This window comes from Neopelma chrysocephalum, unplaced genomic scaffold (genome assembly GCF_003984885.1).
Source record: "Neopelma chrysocephalum unplaced genomic scaffold, ASM398488v2 Primary Assembly neopelma1_116, whole genome shotgun sequence".
In the NCBI taxonomy this organism is placed as follows: Eukaryota; Metazoa; Chordata; class Aves; order Passeriformes; family Pipridae; genus Neopelma; species Neopelma chrysocephalum.
Genome location: NW_020897778.1, coordinates 518935 through 534208, shown reverse-complemented (window position 1 = coordinate 534208; position 15274 = coordinate 518935). Strand labels below are relative to the sequence as shown.

At 44.2% G+C, this 15274-nt stretch overlaps 2 protein-coding genes across 4 annotated transcripts; one reads left to right on the top strand and one right to left on the bottom strand.

The window, feature by feature from the left end:
• Nucleotides 1-1414: 1414 nt before the first annotated feature.
• On the bottom strand, nt 1415-8099 carry GUCD1 (guanylyl cyclase domain containing 1). Its single transcript, XM_027696904.1, has 6 exons — nt 8015-8099; nt 6323-6407; nt 4715-4880; nt 3908-3999; nt 2796-3037; nt 1415-2362 (listed from the first exon to the last, which is right to left on the bottom strand). The coding sequence occupies exons 1-6, from the start codon at nt 8049-8051 to the stop codon at nt 2271-2273; spliced, it is 714 nt and encodes a 237-aa protein (XP_027552705.1). The 5' UTR covers nt 8052-8099; the 3' UTR covers nt 1415-2270.
• On the top strand, nt 7782-11919 carry SNRPD3 (small nuclear ribonucleoprotein D3 polypeptide). 3 transcript variants are annotated; one of them, XM_027696908.1, is made up of 4 exons: nt 7782-7800; nt 8999-9148; nt 9705-9897; nt 10758-11919. In XM_027696908.1, the coding sequence occupies exons 2-4, from the start codon at nt 9023-9025 to the stop codon at nt 10817-10819; spliced, it is 381 nt and encodes a 126-aa protein (XP_027552709.1). In that variant the 5' UTR covers nt 7782-7800; nt 8999-9022; the 3' UTR covers nt 10820-11919. The 3 variants fall into 3 exon arrangements, with proteins under 3 accessions (XP_027552709.1, XP_027552708.1, XP_027552706.1); XM_027696907.1 differs by lacking the exon at nt 7782-7800 and adding an exon at nt 8187-8208; XM_027696905.1 differs by lacking the exon at nt 7782-7800 and adding an exon at nt 8344-8424.
• Nucleotides 11920-15274: the final 3355 nt, after the last annotated feature.

Sequence of the window (15274 nt, the reverse complement as noted above, 5' to 3'; positions counted from 1 at the left end):
CTTTGTTTGTCTTTCACTTTTGTTGAAGCATTTAAACCCTGGGTGCCAAACACCAGTCAATACTGCTACACCTGTCTGTGCACTTCAGAACACTTAGCTTGCCCTTAAGTTCATGTTTTATCTATAAGTTCAAGAGTCACTTTTGTTAACTGAACCAGTAAGATGCTAAATGTCAATTACAAGCCTTTTGTAACAATTGTTTTTAACTAACCAAGCCTGCTCTAAGATAAATCCTGTGGCAGTTTGATGGTTTGAATGAACTACCTACCTGAAAATGCATGGGTTAAGGAAGTACTCTTAACAGCCTGTAGTTTACATACCTGTTAATTATTAACAGAGCTAATACAATCTCTCTAAATCAAACATCATGATTTTGGACCTGGACATAAAAATTCCCAGATCAGGAGCCTTCTGGTGACCTACTTTGGGGGAGTTGAAAGGCATTACCTGCAGTAGGTTTTGTACCTTTTTCCTGGAGGGATTCTGCTGGTGGTACCAATGTACTGGTTCTATGCAAATCACATCCTGCCTTTTACTCGTTTTGCAAGGATCAGTGCCAGGACGTATTTCAACTTCACCAGTGATAAGCAAAATGGGACACACTGAAAATTTGTCACATACTTTTTGTTTGGAACTTTTTAAAGGCTTCCACATTTTAGATGTCTGTTACTATTTTTAGCCTTTGTACAAAGGAGCACTCTTGACTGTACTAAGTGTACTTAGTCAACACTTAATAGATACTTTTCAGTGAGTCAACAGCTGATAAAATGTTTATCTTAGAAAGTTTTTTACCATGCTGAGCATGGTAAAAATTTAAGCATGCTGAAAGTAGATTCCTATTTATTATATCCACCACTAAATAATAATATCCTTTTGCTGTTATTCCACACAGTTCCAGAACTTAACCAGTTTTTTTCCTGAAACCAAGCCAAAGGTGTGGGATCTCTGTCTTAAGTGCAAACTAAAATTTTCCTAGTTTTACATCAGCTCATTTTCCTACCCACTTCCACATAGGCAGGACTGAAGGTGAGACTTGGAAACTGTGATGGATGAAGCTGAAATAGGTGGCTATTTCTTACACTTCAGAGTGCTCCTCAGCAAAGTAATTTACTAGTTTCTCTTAATGTCTGAATATAGTAACTCCAGCTTAATCAAAATACAGTTGTAGTATAAGAGCCAGAAAAATCTGAGTTCCTGCCTTTTACTTGTAGCAGAGATGTTCATATTTCCTCTTAATTGATTTTTAGCTCGTCTTAGAAGGTCACTGAACTAATACCAGTAGCAAAATTTGGCTCTATGGTTCAACATTTTAGTTACACTGCAGTAGATGCTGTCAGATATTTACACTTTACACACCAAATATACAATATTAGCATGGATGATCATTTTCTGTATTTGCTTAATAAGTTTAGAATGGATTCTGCAGAAACTGGCACGTGTGCGTGGCGTAACATTCACAGGTTTTTTTGCAGAGAGCAGTAAAGACTTCGAGGTGGAAATAAAGTGTCTTCACTTAAATTTTGAGAGCTCTAAGCAGTCACCAAGAGGATTTAGCCAAAAGAGATTGAGTTTGTAGTGCAAGGGGACAATGCCACTAACTACAACTCAAAATTTAACGCAGTTGCAAAATGCCAAATCTGTATATAAGGTGAATTTGGTACATGGGAAGTTTCCTTGAGTAAATGTTTTTCATTCCTACAATGCAGACAATACTGATGAGCTAGAAAGGCATTTTTTTGTTATTTAAAGGTGGTTTAAGTTAATGTTTTTCCTTCTGTAATACCCTGCTGAACTTCAGATCCCTAGATTTAGGATGAAGATCAGCTCCTGATGCTTCGACAGAGAGAAACAGGTATTTTCTACTTTTTTTCTTTGTTTACCTAAACCTATGCATGTATTACCAAGTGTTAAAGTTCATAAATTTGGTGCTTTTTTCTTATGTGTTTAATTTGAAAATAAGCCGAAAGTGACCAGGCTCTGAGCCTGTATTTTAGAACTGCTGTGAAATGTGCAATGTTGAAAATTACAAAAAAAAAAAAAAAGAAACCAAACAAAAAACCAGAGACATACATTGCAAAATCAGATACATCATCAGGGAAAAAAAAAGTAAAGACTGCATTGCAATACAGTCCTGTCAATGTCCATAAAGCCTCCCTTGTTTGAGGTCCCACTGCAGTTCAGGAGCGAGGTCTGTGCAGGGGAGTCCTGAGACGAGCAGCCAGCTGCCATGCAGGCTGGGCAGGAAGGAGCAGGAGTATCCACTGTGGGTGTCAGCTGTCTGTGTAGATGAACAGAATATCTTCATCAGTGCCATAACTTGTCCTGGCTTCCTCAAAGTTAGTGATGCTGGTGCAGCATGTTCCTGTTAAGGAGGAAAAAAGCGTTATGTCTGATGGCCTCCACAAACAAAACAACTGGTATACAGACTAGACCTGGCAGCTTAGGTTACAGCTTTACCCAGGCAGATCTTTTCATCTCAAACTGCTCACTGAAGTAATGCTGTAAATAGGTACTAAACTGGCCATTCTATTGTATTCTGCACAAGGACAGTTCAGCTTGTCTCACTAACCCATCTGAGAGCCAAACAAGCCATTTGCTAAAATGTGTATCTGAATGGCCTGAGTAAATCACAGCACAGAGCGCTGCACTGATGTAATTAATGTGGCAAAACCCCTTCTGGCAGACTGGGCAGTGATGCTTGAAATGCACTGTGAGGGGAGGTCCAGCTGTGGCTCTGTGTTACTGACTTGTTAGTAATGCAGCTGAGAATCCACCCAAAAGAACAGGCTACTCACGGTCAGCATAGGCAGGGTTGTTGTAGTAAATACTCCCTGAGGCTTTGTTGTAGCCACATAACACAATGAAATGGCCCTGGTAGTCAGGACTCCTGCAGAAGCACTTCTGTCCGATGGGGAGGAAGCAGCAATATTTGACAGGACTTGAGCAAAGATCACACAGCAGCAGGACTGCGTTCACTAGGACGATGGCTACGTGACCCTGGGACAGGTGGTTTTGGATGTCTTGAATAGTTACTGTGCTGCAGAAAAAGAACCAGAAATGCTACGTGACAAGTTTAGGAAAGAGGCTGGTGTACAAGGAAGTGTGTGATGGTGGGCAGTACTTGGGAGATACAGCTGGCACAGTTATTTCTGTATCACAGGTACAGCTTTTTGCTGTTAAACCCTGCAGGCTTTGCTATGGACAAAGCTTGACAAGACCTGTGGCATTCAAATACTATTGTAGCTGCCCTGTATCCTCTCTTCTTTGCTTACTCCTCATCAGTTATCCCACTTCAACACCAGAGATCCAAATCCAGCTTCACTATAAAAAGGGACAAAGCTGTTTGATGCTTAGTGATTTCCCAGCAGAATTCCACCACTGATTGTGAAACAGTTCTGCAGTTTTTCCATTTCTCCTGGGTTTGCAGTTCTTTAATTGAGGTTCCTTATTTCATGGTCCCCTTGGCAAAAGCTTGTATGCTAGTTTGTACTTTGCATGTCTGTCTAGGAACAGAGATCTATAATGTTTGCATAACTCTGGGAACAGTGGGTTCTGTGCCCACATAGCACTCTCTGTAATTCCAACAATGGCCAATTAGAGTGCTGTAGGCACTCCTACTGGCTAATTGTAATGGATAATCAAATTCAAAACATAAAGAGTCAACTCCTGTCAGCATTTTCAAATCCCTTCTTCTGTGTCATGACTGCTTTTTCTCAAACTTCATTATTAGCTCTTGATGTCCACAGGGTTTTTTTGAGCTAGATGTAGTAGAAAGACTTAATTCACAAAAAAGGGCTCAGGGCTTGATTTCAGTGAGTGTCTTTCAGCAGTTTAGCTTGTTGCCTCCAAGAAAAGCTTGGGGCCCACAGAATGTCCAGGGAGAAAGGAAGGAAAAGAGTAGGCTTACCACTTCTCCACCAGCACCTTGCAGTCTTTGGCCTGTGCAAAGAGCTGATTCACTCGATTCTCCTCTGTGTCAAAGTGCTTCCTGTAAAATGACTGTGGAGATAACAGAGGTTCTGAACTGGAATGACGTTTACCTTGGGTAATCCACAACTTACAGCCTCTGGCTAGCAAGGGCCTGCCTAAGGTAGATATCTGGCTATGGGATAAAAGATCTCTCCCTTAGTTCCCTGGTGACAGGACAAGGATTCCTGCTCTGAATTACAAGTTTAAATTTGCTCCTGGTCAGTTATTGTTGCAGTTTCCATCCATTGGCTACTCAGCTGCCTACATGAGACAAGCCTGTCTATTTTCCCTGGGGAAAACTGGGCAGGAGCTGCTGCAGGCACTCCTTGGCCCCTTGTTGGCAGCCCTGCAGAGGCCAAGCTCCCAATGGATGGGAGGCTGAGTTCCCCTCTCACCTCCAGAGGTGGATCTTGCAGGTCAGAGCTGAGGCACAGTGGGGAGAGTGTGGAAGGCAACACTGCTGCTGCCCAGGCTATACCTGTTCTGTAGATAAATACAGGGCTTCAGCCTCCAAAGGCTGGAACCTTTCAAGAACACTACCTGAAAACTTTTTAAAAACTCATATGATGGAATCAAAGATGTTGAATATGTGAGACCACACTGCCTTTGGAATGGATTTGTGCCAGTTCTGGCAATAGGCCTGATTAACTGTGGTTGACTGTCAGTAACACAGCAGAGCTCTCACAGTGTGACACTCAAGGCTTTGCAAGCTGCCTGCCCTCCCCCAGCAGATGAGAATACTGACCTGGTTTTTGTAGCCCTTGTCCACTCCAAGTGTCTGGGTGCAAAATTTATGCTTAACACCAAAGTGCCGCATTAGGTAGGCCAGGTCAATAGTCCAGATACTCTTTGTTAACTGGAGTTCCTGGATGGCTTTCTGAAACTCGTCATTGTCCAAGTGATTCAGGTACCTATGGCATTAGGAAAGGCAGGGGAAAGGAAGCACAGATCTTAGGAGAAGCAAAGTGGGTGCTGTAGCCCAAGCCTCCACATCACAGCACATACAAACTGAAACAATGGGCTTGGCTAAGAAATAACCAAAATAAAAAAAACAACCCACAAAGGAGCCAGAAATTTAAGGGAAGGGAGTAGGGAATTTTAACTGGATTTATTGCTGACTTTAAAATTGGAAATGTGTGGGTACCTTGACTGTTTTATAGTACTAGAAGTGTACAGGTGCTGTACCAGAGGCAAGCTGGTATAGAACTCTGTCCTGAAGCGTTTACAGTCTGAATGTACAAGTGTAGTATTAGAGTCAACAGAGAAAGAAGTGTTAAAAGACTAAAACTTCCTTCACGCAATACATGGATTTCAAAAGGAGGAACCATAAAGGAATTCAGTAAATATTCAAAGGAAGCTTGTCTTAGGCATTGATGACACAAAAGGCAAAAAAGGGGAGATGAAGTCAGGAGGAAGCTTGGGATGGGTTGCAAAGGGGTCAGGAGAGGCAGTTACAGAGTTCTGAAAGTAAGAAAACAAATGGAAGTAAATGGAAATTTAAAAAAAAAGGATTGGAATTGAGAATGCAGGGCAAACAAGGTCAGATCAGCAGGGTGAGAAGATTAATCTTGGAAGCTGAGTTTTGGGCAGACTGGAGTGGCAGAGAGGTAAAGGGAATAGAGGTTACAGTAGTCAAGATGGGAAATTACCAGCACACGGACTAACGTCTTGGCAGAAGGGATGGAGAGAAATGAAAATCTTCTGCTTCATATCTACTAAGTGGACATCTAAATAGGTATTTCTCCTGCACCTAAGCTCATGTTCCTCTGTGGAAGGAAAGAGGAGTTCAGCAGGACAGCTACTAGTTCAAAAAAAGTAAAACCAAAACTAAACAAAAAAAGAACCACCAAAGGGCAACACAGTTTTGAAGTTGAAACTACTCCTGGAACAGACACACTCATCCCACAGCTCAGCAGGACAGAGGTAGTACAGGTACAGTACACTCATAAACTGGATACACCTGCCCATCACTTGAAAACACAGAAAGGAATCAGGTGAATCACTGTGCTAAGGATCAGTTCTGAATTACAACAGGAAAGAGGGAACACTTTCTATGAGCTTATGCATGCCAGCCTGCAAAGTTCATAGAGCTGATCGGTATTCTGCATCTGTCAAAGCAGGCAATTATTCAAAAGAGTCCAAAGTTCACTTCAATCTGTATTTTCCCTTGCTCCTGCTGGAAAGCTGTGCCAGGCCCAAGCAGCAGTCACTCTCCAAGGGCACCTCAGAAACTCTTGCTCTCCTCAGACTAAGTTAAACTCAGAGCTGTTCAACACACCTCTTCTCCCTGGATGTTGCTTCCCGCTACCCCTCCCCATGGAATGGGATTTCCCTCACTGAGAGAGCCACTTACTGAAGCACCATCCTGGAGCAGGCCAGCCCACAGTCCCAGTGGTACAGCTGCTGAATCACTGGCACTTTCAGCTGGATGCAGTCAACTGTGTGAGTAAAACACGAAGGATGTCAATCCATACAGGAATGTGTTTCCATACCATTAAAAGTCAGCTTGTCCTCAGCACTGTAGTCACGGAAACTTAGAAATATGTTTTTACTTTATCTGATGGGCAGGTAGCTTTTTTTTATTTCTTGGGGGAATGTACATTTAGTATTTCTGTACAGTTAAGCATTTAATCTCATACTCCTTTATTGCTCCATACCTGGATCAATCTGCATGTCCACCCCCTTTTCCTCTGGAAGTTTCATTTTACTCTTTTTGGTGGGGCAACGTACCTGTGAGCCCTCAACTATGAAGCATAACAGTAGGTAAGGCACAGGTATTCATCCTTTCTCTTGTGTCTGAATGTATTTCTGTGCCACAAGAGAGGAGTTAAACCAAACTGTGAGAAAACAGACATAACCAACAGCTCTGGGCATGGATCTCTTGCAAGTTCCACATTCTACACGTCTTTTTCCTTGGGGCTGTAATTCACAATTTTAAAAAAAACTCACAAAGCTCACAAGTGGCACCAGTTGTCCTTTTGTATTAACTGAACTGCCTCAAAAATTCAGTGGAGAGGGAAAAAGAATAATCTCTACCAAAAAGTCTCAGAATACAAGTAGCTCCATCCCTCTGCCTCAGTTTTTATTTTTATGGAGCTGGCAAGGTGGTAGTTTCAGTGTCAGGAACACCCTAACCACTGGAAGGATTGTGAAGAGCTGTGCCTGTCGCTGCTACTTCAGCGTCGACCACAGTGAGTTAATCATAAGTATACAATCATAAAGATCTTTGATCCAGAAAGGCCTTTGAGAAGTTTTTCTAACACAAGGTCACCTACAGTTTATGATGGGAATAAAAATGCATTAGACATCATGTGGATTGGTCCAGTTTTGATGTAATTTTATTTATAAAACTTTTTAGATAATGTTATTTGTAATCTGATAATAAACAAAGCTATAGCCCACTGCAGGGATGAGCCAATGCAGAGATTCTGGACTATTTCCAAATATTTTTTCCTAGCTGTGCCCCTGTTTAATCATGACTTTGAAGATGGGCACACCCATCGGTATATTCATTTTTTTAAATTAATGTAGCTTGAAGTGCTCCTAAGTATCCTGACAAAAAAAAAAACAAACAACCAAGAAAACCCAATTCCCAGATTCTGCTCAAACAGGACCTGTTAAATATTTTGTCACCCTTTTTTCTTGGCGTGTTATGAATTTGTTAACACCCAGGGTCTCTGTCAAGTCCCCAAATTAACCATGAGGTACGTGTTTTCTACATGAAGGCTTCACGGAGCAACAACTACTTTTCCCGGCCGTCCAGCTTCCAGTCACCTGTTCCCAACACAGCCAGAGCTGTCCAGCGGGGGCTGTCGGCTGTCCCGGGACCAGGTACGAGCCGTGGCTGTGAATCGCACCGCGAACCCCTCAGCGCTTTGCCCGGCGCAACCCCCGTGCCCGCGGAGCCGGTAATTCCACATCGCGGCTGCCGAAGCCGGCAGGGCGGAGCCGGGGCCGGCAGGAGCCGCCGCGTCCCCTGCCCGCGTCCCCTCCCCGGCCCGTTCCGCGCTGTCCCCCCCGCCGGCCCGAGCAGGGCCGCACTGACCTGGCGGCGGCCCCCCGGCCTCCCGGGGGCTCTTCATGGCGGCGGCACCCGCCGCCCGCTCAGTGCCGGCCCCGCCGAGCCGGCGGCGCGGCCCCGGGGCCCGGCGCTGGCTCCTCCCGGAGGCGGGGGCTGCGGGGGGCCGGGCCCCGGGGCGGCTGCCCCGCGCCGTGGCGGCGGAGAGGAGGAGGGCGGCGGTGAGGGGGTGTGCGGGCGGGCAGGGGCATGACACGGCGGGCGGGGGGCGCGCAGCCCCTCCCCGGGCACGAGCGGCCCCGAGCGGGAGAGGACGGGACGGGGCCGGACGGGACGGGGCCGCCCCCAGCGCCGCGTTCCGCTTCCGGCGCGCGGAGCAGGGCGGGAGGCGGCGGAGGCCATTAGGGGAGAGCGCGGGCGGCGCGGAGCGGCGGGCGGTGAGTGCGGGAAGGGCGGTGGGGCGGCCCCGGGCGGCGCCCCCGGCATGTCCCCGGGGCCTCCTCGCTCCCCGGGCGCTGTGGGGACGCGCCCGAGCGGCGTCGCATCCCCTGCGGCCCGCGGGGCCTGAGGGGGCCGGGCCGGGGTGGCGGTGTGTGGGGGTGTGGGTGGCTGGGCTTGGCTGGGCTCCCTCACGGCCCGGCTCGGTACTCGGGCGATGCGGTCCCCGGGGGGTCTCGCAGCCCCTCAGTCTGGTTGTGTCGTTATGGGATGCACATGAGGCTGTTCCGGTGAGGTGCACCTGGCGATGCCAGTGGTTCGTTATCTGATACTTAAAAGCGATTTTCTTAGGTCAGAAGAGACCTGGGAAAGATGCGCTTCTGGTATTTAAAGTCTTTCCTTCCATGGGCATCTCCCTAGAGGAGTTTTATTGATGCGTAGTCAAAGCATACGGTGTGTTTGGACAAGTGAGAAAATCGGTGCTGTACACTGGGGAGGATCCTGGGTTGTGTAGGTGAAGCCTTGTCTACGACTTTCTTTGTCATAACGGCTTTTGTTTTCTTCTTGTGTCAGGAGTAGAGCCACAGCACTGCAGCCATGTCGATTGGGGTGCCAATCAAGGTCCTGCATGAGGCCGAGGGCCACATCGTCACCTGTGAGACCAACACAGGAGAAGTTTACCGAGGCAAACTTATTGAAGCTGAGGACAACATGAATTGTCAGGTATACAGGCCCCACAAGGATGGAGGGAAGGCTGGCTGATCTGGGCCTGGGAAGGCTGACAGCCTGATTAAAAGGCTGTTGCTTTTAGAAAACTGTACTGCTGCTTCTTAACCATAGTGAAATGGGTTCAGCATTACAGAGTGCTCCAAAGAGGCCAGAGTTTATTCTTTCCAGTTCTAGAGTCAGCTTGGGCATTCCTGTCAGTAAGATCAAAGGTTTAAGATTCTGTTCTGTGGACAATATTTTTCTGGAGTTCTTTATTAAAGGCCACTGAGCATAAGAATAAATAAACCTTGATTTAAGAAACTGAAGCTTATTTACTGCATGTTACCAAGTCACTGCTGAAATCAAAATGCTTTTTTAATAATTAGGACTAGAGCAGCTTTATTAAACCTGATTGAATATGAGAAAACAAAAGTAACAAAGCTGATAAAACTAATTTGTAAAATGGGGAGAAAGCCAAAGTCCTGGGCAGCAGGCCTGGAGTTTGGATGGCTGTGGATGCCTCGTGTCACAGCTGAGCCTGTGTGAGCACTGACTGGTTTTTACCTTCCAGATGTCCAACATAACAGTGACATACAGAGATGGCAGAGTGGCACAGCTCGAGCAGGTGTACATCAGGGGTAGCAAGATACGGTTTCTCATCTTACCAGACATGTTGAAAAATGCTCCTATGCTAAAGAGCATGAAGAACAAAAACCAGGGTTCTGGAGCTGGGCGAGGAAAAGCAGCTATTCTCAAAGCTCAAGGTGTGTACAGCTTGTTTGTGGTCCCTCCCCCATTCTTCTGTAGAACTGGAAAACACATCTCTACCACTGAGAAGATGTAGGCTGTAAGAAAAGGAAAGATTACTGATTCATACAGTGTTTTTTGTGTGCTTCATCTTATGGTGGGAATCAAGACAAATTGTCCAATTACCTGGATGTGTCATATTGATGCTACAATAATTCAGAGGTATTGAGTGGTCTTGTCAAACAGAGGCTTTCTGTTAAACTTAGTTTTCTGTTTTCCAGCAGTTGTGGCCACCAGCTGTTTGGAATACTTAGGGAAGGATTCAGGTTTTCTTGTTAAGCTTCTGTGGGAAAACAACTTCAGTTATAAAGATGGTACTTAAACTGCTAGGAAGCTGTAATTATTAGCCTTTCTGTAGCTCACCCTCATTTGTACCTTTCTCAGGAGAACAATCCAGTTATAACAAGACTGAGTAACAACCATGTGCCACAAAGTCTCTGATTAACATTAACAAATGCAGTAAGGTTACATGGGGGGTAACATCTGCTGAAACATACTGAGTTCTGTTGCAAAACCTTGGAAGAGTGTGGAGTTTTAAATCTCTCAGGCTACACAAATTTGTGTATCAGCTTAGAAGGAACACGAGATATATGAATATTTGCTGCAGCTCTTCTAAAGGGCCGGAGTGGGACCATTAGTTCTGGTTCTTCTCACAGAAAGCTTCTTGCTGTCACGTCACTTTCTGAGCGTCGTAGGGCAGCCTGTTTTCCTTCCTTCTGAGCAAGAGACTTTGTTGTATAGGTTTTGCTTGTCAGTTGTTGAGATAAATATGCAGGTATGTCAAATTCATGTCATCTCTGATGTTTTCTTTCTTCAGTGGCTGCAAGAGGAAGAGGCCGTGGGATGGGCCGTGGCAACATCTTCCAGAAGCGAAGATAATTTTGATCTTGACAGACATGCTTTTTTTTATTAGGGGTGTTAACTTGACTGTGTGTGCATTGGTTTCAGTTTTGTTTAATAAATGTTTCTGACAAAAACTTGTCCGCTCTTACGTTACAGGGCAATTCTTGGGCAAACACACTGTAGGTTAATTTCAAACTTAAGCCAGCTTTGCCTGGAGAATAGTGAACTTTAGGTTTGACCACTTCGTGTGATGCATTGACTTTTAAAGATCATTATTTTTCCTTTTTCTTGTTTAGTCCTGTTTCATTTATTCTCAAAAGAATTAGAAGGCATTCTTAATGAAGAATTTCTAAGTCATACACTTTAAAGTCTTATTAGCAGCTGCATTTATGGAAAACAGAGCAAAATAGAGGCAGCTTCCTGAGAAGCAAAGCACTATATTCTTTTGCTTTGTATGGACCTACAATGGATAGAGGTCCATTCAGATCTGTATATTGAGCTTGTATTCTTGCATTTCTTAGTTTTCTTTTTGGATACGGGGAGAATTTTTCATTAGGAACACAATTTTGGTAGCCTGAGTCTGTCCTTGCAGTGAAAAAATCTAACTCTCTCAGCAGTTTTTCCCTCTGTCTGGGAAGACAGAATATAAAATGGGCATTTTCCAGGATAAATTTGAAATGTTTTGTAAATTTGAAAGGTAGTGCAGGTGTATGGGGAAAGTCTTACAAATTATTATCCATTAAACACAACTCCATAAAAATGTTTGTTTTGAACAAAACTCATCATCACCTTCAGCTCTTGGTCTTAACATCTCTACACAGTCATGTAGATAATCAGCTGATCTGCAGGAAACCAAATGTAGTTCTAACTAATTTTATTTTGCTGAAAGTGTAGTGTGGTTGTTTTTACTGACTTAAGTGGTTGAAATGTTTAAATGTAACACTTCTGTATCTAATCACATACTTGCATACAATCAACTATGAGTCTGTACACACAGGAAAGAGCTAGTCATGCTTTTCTGCTCTGATGCTGTGAAGACTCTCCCTTGTGTGCAGAGAGGAAAGTTGAACTAATGTATTGATTTGTTGAATTGTGCGTAAATAAAGCTGTATTTGGTCTCAAACCACTAGGAAAAACCCTGCTACTTGTTCTTCTGGGTAGTAGTGATCCTAAATATTTGCATTGGAAACCTCCTTAGCATGTGTTGAAGCTTAAATTATAAAAGCATTGTAGTGTCATCTTATGCCTCACGGGAATGTGTCCAAAAGACAAGACAGTTTTCACAAAGCCCTGCTTCAAAACGTGGTGTGTGAGTCACGTTTGCGTAGCAGTAATGCTTTCCTGAAGATGGTGTTTCCAACTTCAAATTAGCAATTTGAGGCTTTAGTAATGATACTAAACACTTCCTTGTGGAACTGTGTCATTCTTCAAATCAGCTGTCACTCAGAAGAGGATCGTGAGCACCTGTTGATCAGGTCATTTCACTCTGTGTAAGACTGCCCTGGTCTGTGTGCAAACTACAACCTTTCTAATCACTGGTGGTAATAACTCTTGATTCTGTTGGCAGTTCTTTAACAGCTAGTGATTGTAGCTCTTACTGTGGAGAGAAGACATTGTCACAGAATTTCTTCCCCATGCCCAGGTAGACGCTTCTGGATGTTGCAGGACTTGAGAAGGGCCATCTTAACATGAAGCTTAAGTCTGTTTTGAGTCTCTGTACTAGATGCCTGCTAAGACTGACATTTTTTAACACACAGAGGAGAAAAGAATTCTGTTCTGTAGCTGCACCATGAGTTTCATGGTAAGAATTGGACTGCCTGTGGTATCCCAGGCTAATGCCTGGGATTTCTGTAAATGTTTTGGTAAGAACAGATATTTCTGCTGACATCCCTGCCTTTGTTGCTGTATGGTGGTATACAAGAGCAGCAGTATAGCTGTTGGAAATAGATGTCTTTCATTTGCAGTCTTTTAACTGGGTTTTGCTGCTTTTAGTAACCAGGCTTATGATTGTGTTGAAATTTTGAACAGTGGAGTTACACTGTGTTAGCAGGCAGACATGGACTGATATGAGACTAGTTTACTTTCTGTGTAACTTGAATTGTATCTGCTGCAAGATTTGATAGGATGCTGCTTCAGCAGCTAGAGCTGACTTGGAAAGCAAGCACCCAATAGAAACCTGAGCTTGGTTAGTACAGTTAATTGTCCTAAATATAAACTGGTATAGGATGGAGAGTGTGATTGTTGAGGGCTGTCAAGCTGTTCTGCTGAAAGGGTGTTATCCTGGCCATGGCTGATGTACAGTGAGGGACAAAGGAAGTTACCCTTACCTTGTTCAGTAACAGGAGACACATGACACTACTTGCAGTTTGAGCAGAGGAATCCCTTTGCCAGAACTCCTTTGGGTCTGGCTTCTATTGGGTCTCCCTGTAACCTCTCAAGGAGACTAACGGGGAAGATTGCAGCATCTTTTCATGCTGGGACTATTGGGTACTTCCCAGCCCTCAGAGCTCTGCTTCCTTTTTCTGTAAAGCCTCCAAAAAGAACTATTAATATCTGGAAAAGGAAGTAAGCCACAGATGGGGGGACTTGACTAAAAGTATTTTTTGGAAGAGATTCAGCATTTTGGCAAGGCTTCAAATCTGGTCCATTGGCTTTGTGTCTCACTGTTTCCTCCTGACTGTTAAATAGCCTATAGTCTGTCCTGAAGGATAGATGAAAGCTTTTGCAGAGGGCAGGGGAAAATCGCACCATGTTTTGGCCACAGGCAGCTGCTGGAATGACAAAAGGCTTGGAAACACCCAGGGGAACCCTAAAGAGAATAATGGTTAAATGCTATTTAAGCAAATAAAAGCTGCCTGGCAGTAGCAGGTTTGTTGGGGACTGTTTCCACTAATGATGACTGACTCACCTGTTTTAAAGTCCTTGTTTCTCCTTCCTGTGCAATGCCAAGGTGCCATTCTCTCCTCTCTGAAACAGTGGATGTGGCTTTTAGCAGCTCTGAGGGTAGCGGACAGCCACAAATTTTGAAGAGCAACTGTTTCAGAGAGTAACAGAGATGCTGCTGTATCACCCTCTGTATTTGTGACTGTCCACTGAGCACACAGCAGGGAAACTTTATTTAAAACTTTTTTCCCAACCAGAAGAGTTTTTCTGAAAACTTTTTTTGCCTTAGCTTTTAAGCTTTATTTAAAACATATAACATCTCTAATCCATATCAGTTTTGAAGAAAATACTGGATTTTGCATAAACAAAAGGTTTTGCACTATGACTTCAGGTTGAGGCTGAGTCTAGGATAAACTGTTCAGAAAGATACTGTGAATTTAGTGTTAGAATTTTTTAAATTTCACACTGGTAGGAATTTAAGTCCCAGCCAAGACAAACATATCACAATTTCTGGCTAGACTAACTGGAGCAGTAGTTTGTTACAGGCTGCTTTGAAGATTCTTCCTGTGATGTGTGTGATAAATCAAAATTTCCTTCTGACAAACGAGGTCTCACCCACTAGATGGCTCTGTCGAGAAGAGAATGAAGCTCGAGAAACCAGAACCCTCTGGAGGGAAAAAAATGCAAGAAATGTGGTTCCTGCTATAGAAACCGTAAACTCAGTGCTATTACAGACTGTAGCATGAAAATACTCCGCTTATTTTCTTTCTTCTTCAGTGTTCCCAGAGTGCTGGCTTTGTGCACAGCTGGGTTATTCCAGCTGTTGATGCTGTTTGTTTCCCTGGTACTTGGATAATTGGGTATGTGCACTTAGGCAGATTGTGTAGATTCCTCACTTCAGTAACTTAAGCAATCTGTTCTCTGGGACAGTGGATACCAGGGAGAGATGCAGCTGTCTGTTTTTAACATCTGCACTTATTTGCCACCCTTTTTTTTGGTCACAGATTGCAGCATTTCTTTTCATTCTTTGCCATTGCCTTTGTGTGTGGGCTTGTAAATCTCTTCCTCGGGTCCAGGGCTCTCTGTAGCTTCCTGTTTTTAACAGAGAGAAACAAGTACTGGCCTAGAGCTTCGTCATGAACTTGCCCCTTCGATAACATCAGTGTAGATGCCTTCGAAGGACTCATGTGGCACAGACAACCTACACTGCAGCCATGCAAAATGGTGTGTGGAGAAGTGCAGGTGGTTTTGTCCAGTCTTCCAGAGTCAAAACCAAACGTCAGAAAACCTCTGCCTCTTCTGGAAGGGCAGAATGGAGTAGGAAATGTGAGTTTCTAGTACTGGTTGTCAGCATAACTGTCCAGTCTGTATCTCTTGGCCACTTGAGCTTCACAGTGAGTTTTCTTGTAAAATAGAGGTGTCCTATTTCCTCTTGCCAGTAAAAGGTGAGCAAGAATGGAAGGCTGACATCCCAGTGGGACAATGATTTGGTAAGGAAGCAGTGGGTGGAATTCTGAGGCCAATGAGAAAATGTCAATGATTTAGTTGTTTATTTCTCAGCCGAGGGTTAAAATGGAGGAAAGGTTCTTTGATGTTGCCATCCTGAGA

Coding starts and splice junctions, on each gene's coding strand:
- GUCD1 (XM_027696904.1), bottom strand. CDS start 8,051: ATGAAGAGCCCCCGGGAGGCCGGGGGGCCGCCGCCAG. Junction 4,881..6,322: donor TGCTCCAGGATGGTGCTTCA/GTAAGTGGCTCT, acceptor CTAATGCCATAG/GTACCTGAATCACTTGGACA. Junction 4,000..4,714: donor ACAAGGGCTACAAAAACCAG/GTCAGTATTCTC, acceptor TTATCTCCACAG/TCATTTTACAGGAAGCACTT.
- SNRPD3 (XM_027696908.1), top strand. CDS start 9,023: ATGTCGATTGGGGTGCCAATCAAGGTCCTGCATGAGGCCGAGGGCCAC. Junction 9,149..9,704: donor AGGACAACATGAATTGTCAG/GTATACAGGCCC, acceptor TTTACCTTCCAG/ATGTCCAACATAACAGTGAC. Junction 9,898..10,757: donor AGCTATTCTCAAAGCTCAAG/GTGTGTACAGCT, acceptor TTCTTTCTTCAG/TGGCTGCAAGAGGAAGAGGC.